At 25.4% G+C, this 15757-nt stretch overlaps 1 protein-coding gene across 1 annotated transcript; it reads left to right on the top strand.

Annotated features, from left to right (window-relative positions):
• Positions 1-588: 588 nt before the first annotated feature.
• Positions 589-7594, top strand: LOC113557251 (reticulon-4-interacting protein 1, mitochondrial-like). The gene is made up of 10 exons (XM_026962664.2): positions 589-814; positions 959-1053; positions 1130-1376; positions 3169-3314; positions 3381-3539; positions 4099-4400; positions 6274-6462; positions 6534-6699; positions 6777-6967; positions 7047-7594. The coding sequence occupies exons 2-10, from the start codon at positions 1006-1008 to the stop codon at positions 7096-7098; spliced, it is 1500 nt and encodes a 499-aa protein (XP_026818465.1). The 5' UTR covers positions 589-814; positions 959-1005; the 3' UTR covers positions 7099-7594.
• The last annotated feature ends 8163 nt before the right edge of the window (positions 7595-15757 follow it).

Genomic DNA, 15757 nt, shown 5'->3' with positions numbered 1-15757 from the left:
AGGTAACAAAAGCACACTGTTTACTGATACGACATAATATCTATGACGTTTGTTCATCGCTAAAACGATCCGAAAAAAGATTAATTATTGTAGGTACCTATCACGGTTTAGTATATCACTAATATATATGTATATCTCAAATCGTGGTACTTATTAAAAATATATACTACCTTTATAATAAGTAATAAGTAATAACCACGATTAAACTGTGCTAGTAACATTAAACCATTTACACCGCTAAAAAATTCGGTCATTGATGAGAGCAAACATTTTTGATTTTAGTAAACACAGTTTTGACATAAAATTATCGCCAAAACGATTTTTAACTTACCGTTTGCTCTCGGTACCTCCATAAAAAGCCACTTAATTTATCAGCTGTGAGAATTGCAGGAGAAAATTTGCTTGTATATAATAAAACAACTATGGTTAAAAGTTCTCATGATAAAATCCATTTATCGATGTTAAATTTAAACAGTCCTTAACACTGTTATTGTAAAATAATAAAATTTCGAAAAAATGCCAATTTGATTGATTATCTTTACTTTTTTATTCTGATAACACTAATCACCTTATTGCATTCCACTCTATTCGGTACCGATAACTTAAGTCAAGAATTTAGTTGCTAAAAGTTTAGAAAAAAACACTCACAAGTAGTTAAATATTATCACTTATGTCGTACATAATATAATCTATTTTGAGTTTCAAAAACGAAAGACAAAACAGCATAGATAATCATCTTAAATGAACCTAATACTTAAGTCATGATAACATATAATAACCGGTCTATTCATTATTACTTTTTTAAGTCTACAAGGTGAGTAACATAATATCTAATGTATTTACTTTTTGGGTGTGTCAAAATTGAGATGTTCTCATTAAACGTTGTTTTTTTCTAAATCATATTTTGATATTTTTTTCATGTTGGTTCATTGAATTTCTTCAAACACAAATGTTTAAGTTTATGATAAAATTAACCAAAAGATAACACTAATTCAAGATTACCTAATGGGGAAAACTATAACAGACTTATGCAATGGATTTGAAACATTTAAGGTGCATATCGTAGTTACCAATATGTATTTTTAAATATATTGACTATCGATTTTTATTTTTTTTTAAATTTATTTAGGTTTTGATAACAACTGCTCTAGAAAATGGAACAATTGCATTTGATCGCTGGTCTGATCAAATGCACCAATTGGTACTGGAAACATGGAATTCCAGATCCATACAAAATATACAAGAAGGCATACACTTAGGATGGGAACAATTCTTAGAAGCATGGTTACAAACTAAGTGCACACTTCAGCAATATGACTTGAATTTTGTTGTCGATGCCCTGCAATCAAAAATAATCTACTTAACTGGCAATAGCTGTAAGTTCATTGTATGGTGTTACTACGTGTTAGTATTTTATTATATTATTGAATTTGGTATACCAACTTTTTATATTTTAATATAATAGTTTTAAAAACTAAATTTTAAATAATATTTTTTAAAACCAAATTTAAATTTATTATATTATAATATGAATAACTAACTAAATCAACTTAAATATTTTTTATAAAACATATATTATCTAATAATATTTACAAGTACAAGTTATAATCAATTAATAAAAATAGAAATGTATTTTATTGTTTTCTTAAATAATACATTTATTATTGATACATACCAATAATATTGGTACCTAATATAATTTAATTAATTAAAAGGACATTATACTCGCATGTGTTGTCTCTGTCTTACTAATGTAGATCATAGCAAATCTATGTTCAGCAGAACACATTTTGTGATGTAAACTTTTATATTAGAGTAAATTTATCTATTATCAAATTTAAAGGTAAGAATATTATCTAGGGTATTTGTTAGGCTTTTATTGATATCTTAATTTTTAAGTGAGTTATGGTTATACAAAATATTAAAACTTTAAAATGCTCGTAACTCGCTTAAAAATTAAAATACCAATATAAACCTATGAGATGCTCTAGACAACATTATTACCTTTAAATTTGATATTAAGTAAATTAACTCTAATATTAAAGCTAACATCACAAAATGTGTTCTGCTAAATGAAGATTTGCTATGATCTACATTAGTAAGACAGAGACAACACATGTGGATATAACGCCCTCTTAAATTCCTTTAGTTTAGTATCCCCTTCAAAAATATATAAAAAAATTGTTAAAGTAATAATAGTTATTAATTTATTTTTAATGTAAATGAAAAATACAATTCTCATTTCTCAAATTAATTAATTATAACTTTATGATTTGTTATGTTTAATTTAACTTATTCTATTATGTATATCTTAATTATTTATTTGCTTGATAAAAAAACCTTTAGAAAAAATAGCTTACAACAATAAAATATTGATACGTTTTTTAATTTATACTGTAGGTAAATTTAAAATGAAATATTTTGAATATACTCATCAGTGCGATAGCCTGGGTTATTAGATTATGTAGCACACATACCCTAACACAAAATGTTTTATTTTTTTTTTTTTTGTTAACTCTTTATAACAAATATTTTTTTTTCTACATCATTAATATAGATATTTATATAATTCAATATTCATTATAATCTATGATAACGATAAATTATTTATGAATGTCAAATAGTAATGATAAGCACAGATTCTAGATAAAAAATACAAGTGAATCCCATTTTTGTAGTGAACACGATTATAGTTTGATTATTATATATATCATTTAAATTTGTTTAGCTGTTTCATCATAATCTCTTTTATTTTTAACTATCCTATTTATATAAGGCCACTAAGATCAAGTATGACTTGTTTTATATTTTGTGTCTGATAAAATTTAAAAATTATGATCTTAAATTCTAATATCTTGTTAGTAAATTGTAATAATATTCAAAAAATTACATTTTTTGTTTACAACACGTCATATTGATATAATTATATTAATTAATACATTAATCTATGGTTTACAATAATATTAATATTTATACAGTATTATGTTTAATGTGTGGGTACTATAGTTAACTTAGTAGACATATAGTAAACACTTAATAAAGGAATCATAAAATAATAAGTAATAAGTAGATATACTAATATTGCAAAAATTTGAGAAAAAAATCTGGCTACAGCACTGATACTCATTATACTTTTATACTAAACATACAATTGTATACATTTTTTAGTCAATCGAAGTCATGTCTATATTGGTTTTGCTGGTTTGTTTGTCGGCAGTGGAGTTGGGTTTTTAATTGGTGTAAATATAAAGCCATCTTCCATCACAGTAACACATATGAAAGCTGCATCAGCAACCAGTTATAATGGAACTGAAGTAATTTCTTAGCTTTTTTTTAGTGTTATTTTTAAAATATTTTAATTAATTTATACCTATGTATAGAGCATAACATTATTAGAAGATGTTGTAACACCAGAAATCACGGAATCTAATCAAGTAATGATAATGGTTAGAGCTGCTGCATTAGATCCAATGGATGTTTTAGTTGCATCTGGTTATGGATCATTTATAAGAAAATTTTTAATCAAGCATACATTACGTGTAAGTATAAAAACTAATTTATATATATCATGTTTACAACTGTTAATATAATAAAAGAATACCAATGACACAAGAAAAGCAATGTTTAATATCTCAATTTTATAAAACACAACAAAAGCAAGCTTATAAAATACTTAAGAATAGAAGTGATTTTAATACTAAAAATCCCACTATTATATATGAAAATAATATTTTCAAGTACCTACATCTTTAAGCCTTTTATCTAAAACTATTTCAAGAGAAATTTAATCTAATTTTAAGTTACTAAAAATAATAAGATCTTAAAATCAAGGTAATTTAAATTGTGTAACAAATTTAATATGATGAAACTGTATGACTACTAAATACCCCTCCCCCCCCCAAAAAAAAAAAATTATTATAACAGATATTTTAGCTTTAAAATTACTTTGCATTAATCAGTTAGAACATATCTAACATTTTCTTTATTAAACGTATTAGAAAGTGATATTTATAAACAAACTTTAGTAAGTATATGGCTAATGGTTAACAAAATTAATTCAATTTATCAATATTTTTCTATTATTATAATTATGTTTAGAAATCAATGCACCGAGAATTTCCAATTGTATTGGGCAGAGATTGTTCAGGAGTTGTTATTGACTTAGGATCAGATGTTCGACGTGACATAAACATTAATGATGAAGTTTGGGTGTCACTGCCACCATGGTCTCCTTGTGGTACATTGTGTGAAACTATAGTTGTGTCAGATAAATATGTTGGACACAAGCCGCAAACATTAACCCACGAACAAGCAGCAACACTTCCATACTCAGGGTCGTTAGCATGGTTGGCTGTATTTCAAACAGCTAATTTAAATCCAATGACTGCTATGGAAAAAAAGTAACATACTGCTTTTTAAATAATTAGTAATTTAGAGTTAATGCTATTGGTTTTTAAATTTTTATCGGATAATATTAGTTACATACTGGTATAAATCAAAATTTAAAAAAAACAATCTTTTTTTTTTAAATATATTAATGTAAACACAAAATATGCTTAAATTCATAATAATATAATCTAATACTATATTTTTGTTCACACTAGAAGGTACCTTGTATTTTTAATAGATTTTATGTTTAACAATCAACAAATAACCAAAATTAATTTATTATGTTAAATATTTATTATTATTTTGTGATAACTTAAAATATACGTTGAATATTTATATCTCACCAAAGATAGCCTTATACCTCATTTTCAGAGAAGTGAATAATTTTAAAATACATATGCCAAGCTAAATAAAAAATGTATAAACTTAATAAGCTATTAAAGAAATCATTATCTCACTATTAATTTAATAAATGTTAAATGACTATTAATGCAACCCAAAAATATATTATCAATACTACTTTAATTAGATTAAAAATACTAAATACAATAATTAACTAAACTTTAATTTCACAGTAAAAATAGTATTATAGTATCTTGTCTAATTATACAATGTACTTACTTTATTCTCATGTCTTATCAAAGAAGGTTAAGTTAGGTCAGGTAAAAAGTTTTGATAAAATTTTAATTCATATTATTTATAAATCATAACTAAAACTTAAATAAATAAATTATCATCATTTAAATACTCTACTCTGCAAAGCTACACTTTCTGTAAAATTACCTCAAATTGGAATTTCACTTTTGATTGACATAATTAATAAATTGACAAACAATCTTGATTGGCAAAATATTGATAAATACCAAAGAAAGTACTTTCCGATTAACCAAATAATAAACTATCGTAATACTAACTAATTAAGAATATTTTATTCTTTCCCTCAGTCCCAAAGATCTTTTGAAATCTCTCATAATTTCTAGTAGAAATCCTTGGCACCAGCATATAATTTTGAAATGAGGTTTGTGATGAAAATTATCATCCTAATTATTATTATTATTATTGTGAAACAAAACCTGTTTAAATCTCTAGTAATAATTTTAGCAAAAACTGTGAGTCAATACAAAACAGTGGAATCTTGATAAATCAAAATTCAAAGGAAATGCAATTTTTTTGACTTATTGAGGTTTTAGGAAAACATATTATTATAGTTTCCAATTATTATATAGTTATAGTATATACAGTCATTGTATTACAGTGTGTATTGTTATTATTATTATTTTAAATTAATTACTAAAAAATGTTGATAAAAAATGTAATTAAATAATTAATAATTCTTACATCCCATACCACTGTACGTGTGTAACTGATCGATCGCAACTGATTATACCAAATTTAGTGAAAATAAACTGAATGAAAAATACAATAATAAACGTGATTAGGTTAAATTATTGAAACACACAAATAGATTTGACGAATGAAAATAAAAATTATCCATCATTATCTGTCTAAATTCGGGACAGAATGTTCAAATTATCTATAGTTATTCTTTCGAGTAATCAACATGTTAGCAAAGGAATGGCATTTATTTTGACATTAAGGTTTCCTAACTTATCAAGGTACCACTGTCATTGTATTTTACATTTGTTTTTGTTTTTATTTTAATACTAAGATTACTAGTTTTAAGTACTCATCTTGAAAAATGTAATAAATGTGGATCATTATTTTTTTTTTTATTGCACCATAATAAGTACTTAAATAGGAAAAATATAGTTTTTACAGTTCTAGAATAATGAATGCATGTATATTATATGCATTCAATTTACAAATTAGTCCATAGTTATTATTAAATTTAAAAAATGAGTTATTAATAATTTTTATTTTCAGGATAATTGTATACTGTGGAGATACAGGAACAAGTTCAATAATTGTCCAATTATGTTGTTATTTAAAAGCAGATGTTACTGTTGCTTGTCCAAGCCGAGTATGTTATTTTATGAAATACCTTGGTGCCACCACCACTTATGAAACTGAAACTGTTAGTATTGACCAATTACTAAGTACTGCACCTAGCGGGTATGTGGAATTGTATTTTGCTTTAGATGTTACATCATACATTAAAATATATAATTTGTTCATACTTTTAGGTTTGATTATGTATTCAATACAGCTGGTGAACATAAATACAGTCTATGTAAACAGTTGTGTAGTGCTTGTGGTATAGTAGTCCCTATTGGACCACACCACTTACCATCTGATTCATTTGGTCTTGTTCGTGGATTTTTCTATATGCAATGGTTAAGGTTGGTTTATGTGAGTATACCTTTTAGAAATAATATTTAAAATCCTATTTATTGCAATCACAAATAATGAATTTAATTACATTTCAGATGTTTAAAGGTAACAAATGTTGGGATCATTATGAATTTAACTCTACCATATTAAATGAACTTGCCAGCATGGCGAATGATTATGTTCTTCGACCAGTGTTGGACAAGACATTTATGGAACATGAATTAGAACGTGCATTTAAGCATTTACAAAGTAGACAGGCTATTGGTAAAGTAGTAATGAAATTCAGGTAAGTCAAAAAAATATTTAAACTTATAATGTAATAAATTATAAACATAACCCAAATAAAATATTAAAAAAATTTTCAGTAATTTAAATGGACCTACATTGATGCCCAGATCATCAGGAATTTTATTTTAGTAGATTTGTTTGAATTATACATTAGAGTTTCTTCGAATAATGTGTTTAACTTTTGATAATTTAATATTTATTATTGTGTTTGTAATAAAAAGAAAAACAATTGTATTATTTTAATACATGACATTTTTATGTCTTTTTAAATCAATATTATTATTGATATTATTTTATAGTTGAATAATCTGGCTTATATAAGTATAGCCTTGGACAGCACCCATTCTCTTTGGAGTGTTACTTCATTATTTCAATCACTGTGTTGTATGTGTTTTGCTAAGATTGTTTTATAAAATGATTTTACGACTAACGCTGATCATAGAACGCTAAATCTGACCGCATAAGTCAATATAGTCCAATTTATTGAGGGGTGTGGTTGCTACCCAAAGTTACTCTTATATAAGATACAGTATAGGTATTAAAGTATTTCTAGTCTTAATTATTCTTAGAAGAAAAGAATTTAAAATGATTTCAATAATCATTAAGTATTTTATAATATGTATTAAAATTGTGTATTTACTTATTAAGTAAAATATTTCAATAATACAGATTTAAAAAATTGAACTTTTTTTATATAATTAATTATTCTTATTATTTATTGTCTTTAAATGTATTTAAATTGTTATTATTAATAACAATTTAATAACTTATTAAATTGACTCGTCATGTAAAATAATTATTTTATAATAATTTCTTTTATTGCTTACACTTGTAGCTAGAACAAAATAGCATTAAACTTTTACGAACAATTTTAATAATGATATAAACTATGAAAGTAAAAGATCAACTGATCGGTGCACTGCTTGCCGCATTTATTTCATACAAATCTAAAGGTATTGTAAATTAAAAGATATTAGGTACTTCAATATATAATACATACTATACTAATAAAAAAAAGATTTTTGAGATTAAGAAAATTGAAAATATTTACAAAGTATTTAAATAATTGTATAAATTATTATTTTATTTGTAATGGATTTTTTTTCTATTTAATAATTCTGTTTAATGAAAAATGTGTGTGTTAATATACCTCTTCAAACTTTTTGTTTTTTATTGGTTTTTAAAAATGTAAATATTTTGACTATATACATAAGAATATCATTATTTAATAATTACAATATATTTACTTTTAAAATTAAAGGCTCTATTAACTATTAAGAACAATACACTTGTATCTATACTATGTAAATAATTATAAGAATGTCTATACAATTTGTGAAAATTGTCAAATACTTTATTAAATTATGGTATTTCATTATGTATTGAAAGAGACTTGCCTCAAAGCTTTTCCTAGTGGTGAATATATAGTGGGTAGTTATGGGCTGTGAGCTATTATTTATAGTATTTAATATTTATATTTATTAGAACAAGACAATGTGTTTTATAAATAAACATTTCACAATTTGTCATAACTATTGTATAAGAACATTTGTCCAAGAAATAATAACTCATTTATAATACAAGCACGAATGAACCAAAGACCCCCCCCCCTACTATTTACACTATTTCAATGATACTTTCTTGTTTTAATTCTCTATGTATGATTTAATTTATGAGAGTAAATAGTATAATATGATAGTATAGTATCTATCAGTGGGTACCAAGAAATGGCAACAATATCAACTCAATAATATGTTTTTAGTTTAATATAGGTTCATATTTATGGTTTAGCAATAGAAACATTAGAAACTATATAGATAACACTTTTTTTTATGTTTTATATTTTTAGGTATTATATGTAAAAAAAAAAATTTACAATTTGTATTTACAATAATAAAATTATAATTATTTTTTAAACCACACTGCACATATATATTTAGTTTGTACTACTAATATAAACTATATAAACAGCTGTGGTCTGTGGATTAATGTTGTCAAGTGTAAATAGTATAACTATTTTTTATTAGCTACATTCATTATTAAGGTTTTGAATAGTTATAATAAAAATATATATAAAAGGCACTGATTGACTTTCCTATTAATATGCGTTCAGTGCTAGAAACATATTTATACAATTATTCAAATAAACCAATACATAAGGTACAACCTATACTGGTTAATGTATGAATATTAAATATTATATTTATAAATAGAGACAAAAGTCAGTGACGAAAATAAATCAGAAGAAAAAAATTTAAAAAGTTTATCGATAAATGTATATTGATATTGGTTGACATTTAAATTATGAGGTAGATGAAGAATTTTTCTATTGATTTTACAATTATATTAGTTTTTATGTGTCTAAACTTCAAATGTATTTTATCACGTAGGTATAGGTATGGAAAACAAAAATTGTTTCACAAAATCAGTTTTCGGCACAATTGATTTTGTTTTGTTGTTATACCTAATTCAATAACTAAAAGGTACCTAATCGCAGGGTCTTCATTCAAATTTCCAATAAATGTTATATAGGTAATTATTAGGTATATATTTTTATAATAATATAAAATGTTCAAATTAATAATAATTTATTGTTTAGAATAAAACCAGGCGTAACTCCTATGGTAGGTACAATACTACAATAAGTGCATGTGATATTATATTATAAACGTTAATAATATAATTTAAGAGGACGGCATGCCCCTATGTGTTGTCTGTTTCTTACTAACGTACATCATAACAAACTTTCGTTCAGAAGAATATATTTTATGATATTAGCTTTAATATTAGAGTAAATTTACCTATTATCAAATTTAAAGGTAAGAATATTATCTAGACAATGACATATGCTTTTAATGACATTATTATTTTAAAGTGAGTTACAGCTATGTAAAATATAACAACTTTTAAATATTCATAACTCATTTTAAAATGATAATATTAATAAAACCATAAGTCATTGTTTAGGTAATATTCTTACCTTTAAATTTGATAATAAGTGAATTTAGTCTAATATTAAAGCTAACATCACAAAATGTATTCTGCTGAACGAAAATATGTTATGATGTACGTTAGTAAGACAGAGACAACACATGCGGGTATAGCGTCCTCTTAAAGATTAAATAATGTACCTGCAGTGAAAAACAAATTCAATACTTAACATAAGATTTAATTATTTTATGTATCGTATATTCGTATCTAAAAATAAATCAAATACGGGGTATTTGTCGTATAACGACATTGCTCTAGAATCTAGATTCTAAATAGAGAAGAAGTATAGAAAGTAGTGGGATACCTCAATAGCTGGCCATCTGGGAAGATGGTAAGGAACGTTAAAATAGATGTGTTCTAGACTACTCGGTATCTATTAATAATACCACTGATTAATATGTGATATAATGTAAGTAATATTTATTTGTGCATTATAATTTATTAAAATATGTACATGTCTTGTTAAGAGAGGGCCCAAATTAAGAAAAGGGGCCGAACAAATTGTAGGCACCCCCCGAAATTCAGGTCTGCGCACGCTTATGGCTCTAGTAAATAAGGAGAGTAAATTATATTATGGTAATTTAATAAGCCTAAGAATAAATTAAATACACACTGCTTCACGTCTAGAAGTCAGTGTCGACAAATTCAAGGTAGGTATACGAAGTAGTAAAGTAGTTCCTTGTAAGATTTTCATATTCCAATTAAAAAATATTAAAAATACATTGGCATATTTTTTTTATAACTATTCTATGTCAAAAGTTTAAGAAATTTCGATAAAATCGGAAATTTTTAATAATTTCATACTAAAACTAGATTATTACTACTAGGTTTTTTTACCTATAAATTATAATTAAAAAAAGTTTGTCGAAAAGTCACTATAAACAATTTTTTATAAGTGTAAATATTTCAAAATTTTACTACATTCGTAAAATAACTAATTCCTCTTAAACAGTTTTTAATTTTTGTTGTAATTTAAATTTATATTATCATTTTCTATAAATGATATTTTCAAAACATTTGTCTCTTTTTGAACTGTTTATTATATGCTTGAAAAATATTATTATTTTCTTAAATTATTATATTAATTTTTCATTTTGAAGTGATTACATTAGTTTTAAAAAAATTTAAAGATGTATAAAATCACGATTTTTTATAAGCAAGTGAAGTTAAAATGTCGACAAAATTTATAAAAATCAAAAATTTAGCAAATTATTTTTTGACGTACGTTTGCCAGCCCCCCCCCCCCACAATGGAAACTACATGAATGAATTACGTGGATATTTAGCACGTAATTCGCACGTATTAGCATGCCTACTTTTGAAATTCGCACGACCCTTTAGAGTTACACCAAAAATCAAAATTGATTTTATCCAAAAATTGGTTTTGCGTAAAAATTTCTGTTTTTTCCTTAATTTTTTATTTGTTTTTCCGGGAGCTTTTGAAAACTATTGGGAATTTTAAATTTTGACCTCTTGAAGCGATCATTTTGTTTAAAGATAGAGTAATAACTTCTAAAGATGGTAAAACACGTGAGTATAGTTTTATTTTATATTGTAATTCTTGGATAAAAATATTTTGAAAATAATTTAATTATTTATATCTAACTACAAAATAATTTTCAAAATTACGTGATTTTGTTAAAATGTATATTTTACAAGTATTTATGAAAATACATTCAAGTTTTTAATTTATACTAATAATAGTTGGTATTTTGGTGGGTCAAAAGTAAAAAGTTCCTAGTAGTTTTCAAAAGCGTGGTAAAAAACAAACGAAAAATTAAGGATAAAAATCAATTTTGGTTTTTGGTGTAACTCTAAAATAAATGGCAGTAGATACATGAAACTTTTACTGAATGTAAATATAATAATTTTCTACACATCATAACATTTTCAAAATACTTTGACTTATTTTGAGCTCTTTATGGAAAAATTTAAATTACATTTTTTTTTTTTTCATAAAAATCAATAAAATATTATTTGTTAGGTAAAAAATCTTGAAAAATTAATAGAAGGCTTCTAATATAATGTTTCAAAGGCATATGAAAAATATTAAAAATCCGTATTCACAATTTTTTTATAGGTAATTAAAGTCCAAATTTTGACAAAATACGTAAAAATGACGAAAATTTGCAATTTATTTTGAGTTAGAAATTTATAAAAAATTTTCTTTTTAAATCTAAGATTTGTAAATATAATAGGAAATTCCTCATAAGTTTTCTACATTTATCAAAAACAAACATTTTTCTAAAAGCAAGTAAAAATAAATTTTTATGAGCGTTTAAAGTTCATATTTTTACAGCATTGGATATTTACTCGATTTTTCATGTAGCGATTTTCTTATTTTTTTGTAATTCAAAAACGAATAACTGTAGATGCATGAAAATTTAATTGAATGTTTATATTCTCGTTTTACTTTTATATTTATTATTTTTTTTATTGATCTTGAATTTTTTTTTTTAATTTCTGCATCGACATTTAAGGCCATTCTCGTTTAATACAAGGCTCGTAATAGATAGCAATAGCAATTGAAAAATTTTAAAAACACATAAGAATGATTTTTTTTATAAGCATTTAAAATTCGAATTTTGACAAAATTTAAGAAATTTAAAAATTAAAATTATTTTGTAGTTGAAAATGTAAAAAATCCTTAACTTTTATAGCTAAGGATTGAAAATTATAACAAGGTTCCACGTAAATAGGTTATATATAAATTATTTTATTCACAGTAAGATAACCAAATATACTTAAAAATATCATAGACTTCGTCTTAACCATCTTTGCTTATAATCGTTTTTTCTTATACAATGATATTATATCATTCAATTCAAATTTAACACAATCCATTACAGATTACAGTGACTCACTTGTAACCTACTGTACAGCAGAGTGTCGCTCAAGTGTCCACCTTTTTTCATATCAAATTATTTTTTTCATTTTTAAAACATTGTCCGTGGTCACGTACGTGCTAAATATCTGCAAAAAAAAAAATCGCAAATATGTTGGTTTTTACCATGGGAGGGTTTGGCGAGACGTGTTGTTGCCCTCCCCCCATGGATTTTGATTTTTGAAGGGGAAGGAAGGAGGGTCGTGCGAATTTCAAAACTAGGCGTGCTAATACGTGTGAATTACTTGCTAAATATCCACGCAATTCATTTATGTATTTTCCATTGATGGAGGGGGCTGACCAAACGTACGTTATTTTTTGTTGACAATTTATACAACGTTCAATTTACATAGCTTTGGATTGGAAATTTAATTCAAAGTTCATACTAGTTAAAATCTAAAAAAATATACTAATTAAGAGAAAAGTATTTTTTATTGTCATTTTAAGTTCAAATTTAGAGAAAATTAAATATTTAAACGAATAATAACAATTTTAGTTAGATATCTATTCGCCATGATTTAAAAACATTCATGTGTACTTAAAACAAACTTTTAGCGTGTATTATTATAGTGTCTATATTTTATACAACAGCGATATTTTAAAATTTCATTTTTCGGAATAAATTAATTTATTAATTCAACTTACCGCATTTTTCTGATTTGTATTTTGTATAGTAAAATAGATTATTTAAATAACAATATAAATATATCATAAAATATATAGGTACCAAGTACGCAATAAAGGCTGACTGATAGTTTTCGCTCAAAATCGTTTTTCATATACAATCGTTGAATTCAAATTTAACTCATCCATTGAAGTGACCTACTCAATAACCTAATTTCATTCAACTCTCACCGTAAAGCTAAAAGCAAAGTGAGGTACTGGTTTAGTTGACGCCCGCCAGCCATCGGTATTCTCCCGCCACTAAGGCAGAGTTGGGCCGTATCTTCGATACAACTATATGAAGTATCGAGTATCCTGTATCACGATAAATTTTTAGACAATATATGGAGTATTTCATAAAATAATTTTATCGAAAAATACTCGATACATTAATGCGACACTTTGAAAAATTAATATTTTATGATTATTTTCACTCGCCTATCATCTACCAACCGCAACTATTTTAGTATATACTATGTATAAAAAGTGCGGCAAATTTAAATTTATAAATACTATAATTTAATTAGCATTATCTTCCGGTATAAACGAAGCTTTTTTAGCCACTTTTTTCCATCCTTGTTACAAATTAAGATGGATGTCAAATGTGCATGACCATGAAAAAAATAGAATTAAAAACCTATATATACTTAAATGCTGCAGATAATATTACTACTAATGATACTACTAATAATTCAACAAATTCTAGTGATGAAGATGACGACAAATTTATTGTTTTTTCATCGCAACCAGAAACTGTTAAAACCATCAAAAAAAGGTGACTTGAAAGTAATTAGTTTTTTTAATGATACAAATAAATATTTAAAAAACCTTATCAATTATCCGACAATAAAAAAATTATTTATTCGATTTAATACCAGCCTGTACTTTCCATTACCCGTTAAACGTATGTTTCCCTGGCAGGATTTATTCATAATCCTACCAGGAATTATCAGATATCACATTTGAAAAATTAGTATTTTTAAAGGAAACAAGACGTTATATTATACTAAATAAATAAATTAAACCCTGACTAGTGAATATTATTATAGTATACGTTTATACAATACATATTAAATATATAATTAAGCATTGATAACATAGGTACCATATGTAGGTAATAGGTATATCTCGTATTTTCGATATGCTAATCATCTTTTATACAATTTTTATTTTATATTGCAGATAAAAAAGGTACGGAAAACCGCGCGTGTTATTAAAAAATAATAATAATAACATTAAAAAATTAAAAATTAAATTTATGAATAATATTATAAAATAAAAATAAAAATAGATAAATATTTATGCAGGTGGCCAAAATTCGGATATATCTTTCGGTATTTCCTAAAACGGATTGCGTCTGTTTCATTTACTTCGCCGTATAAACTCTACTCTAAATATAAATCGAGGAAGTTTTTTAGTTCCTCTTCGTTTCTTGTTTCCCCGCTTAGCACTTCCCCACATCCTCTCAAAATTCTGAGTATGAACAAAATTGTATTTGTGGTTTACTGTTGAGTGATTATAATCTCCCGATTTGTTGGATATTATTATACGTAGACTAGTCAGGAATCTGATAAAATGGTCGATCCAATTAGTACACGATCACAAATTATTGGTATCATTGTATTTTCCAACCGATCGGGTATACACGCATCAACGATGCACTCGTTGTTCTCGTGACATATGCCACCAAAAACCCATTGCTGCGGCAGTATTCAACCTGCATTATTTTTACGCCTGACAAATAAACTTTCGTCAATCTCAACAAGGCAACCAGCACCTGCTATTTTTGAATCGTCGCGAGACAATTTCCATATACTTCTCGATTATAATTGTTCCAATCTACTACATGCAGTATCTATAGCTTTGTTCAGTCCAAATTCACGTTTACAAAAGTACACCGATGTAAGTTCATGAACTCAACCATAGATAAAGTAAACAATAATTGGTAACTTTACCTTAGTACTTTGTAGCCGATTATTGGTCATAACACTTTTGTCCTTTCGATATGATCTTAAATGACATCGCCACCGACACTTTTTTATATTTAAAACAATTTCGTGTCAATTGACATGAGTCCGAGTCGTATGAATAATATTTGTATTTTGCAAAAAAATTATTGTCGATGAATCATCAATACACGTCACTGGTCACTATAAATTTGTCGAAAATACGTGTTTATTTTTAGTAAGTACTACGGTGTTATATATTATTATGTACTATATGAGATATAGGCACTACAAAATATTTCAGT

This window comes from Rhopalosiphum maidis, chromosome 3 (assembly GCF_003676215.2).
Source record: "Rhopalosiphum maidis isolate BTI-1 chromosome 3, ASM367621v3, whole genome shotgun sequence".
Taxonomy (NCBI): Eukaryota; Metazoa; Arthropoda; class Insecta; order Hemiptera; family Aphididae; genus Rhopalosiphum; species Rhopalosiphum maidis.
Note: the sequence above shows the minus strand (reverse complement) of the source record. Positions and strands in the feature narration are given on the sequence as shown.

What these genes read in the sequence shown, in the direction of transcription:
- LOC113557251 (XM_026962664.2), top strand. Translation starts at nt 1,006, where the DNA reads ATGGGGAAAACTATAACAGACTTATGCAATGGATTTGAAACATTTAAG. An exon ending in CTACTTAACTGGCAATAGCT is followed by an intron (nt 1,377 to 3,168) that starts GTAAGTTCATTG and finishes TACATTTTTTAG; the next exon opens with TCAATCGAAGTCATGTCTAT. An exon ending in CTAAGTACTGCACCTAGCGG is followed by an intron (nt 6,463 to 6,533) that starts GTATGTGGAATT and finishes TCATACTTTTAG; the next exon opens with GTTTGATTATGTATTCAATA.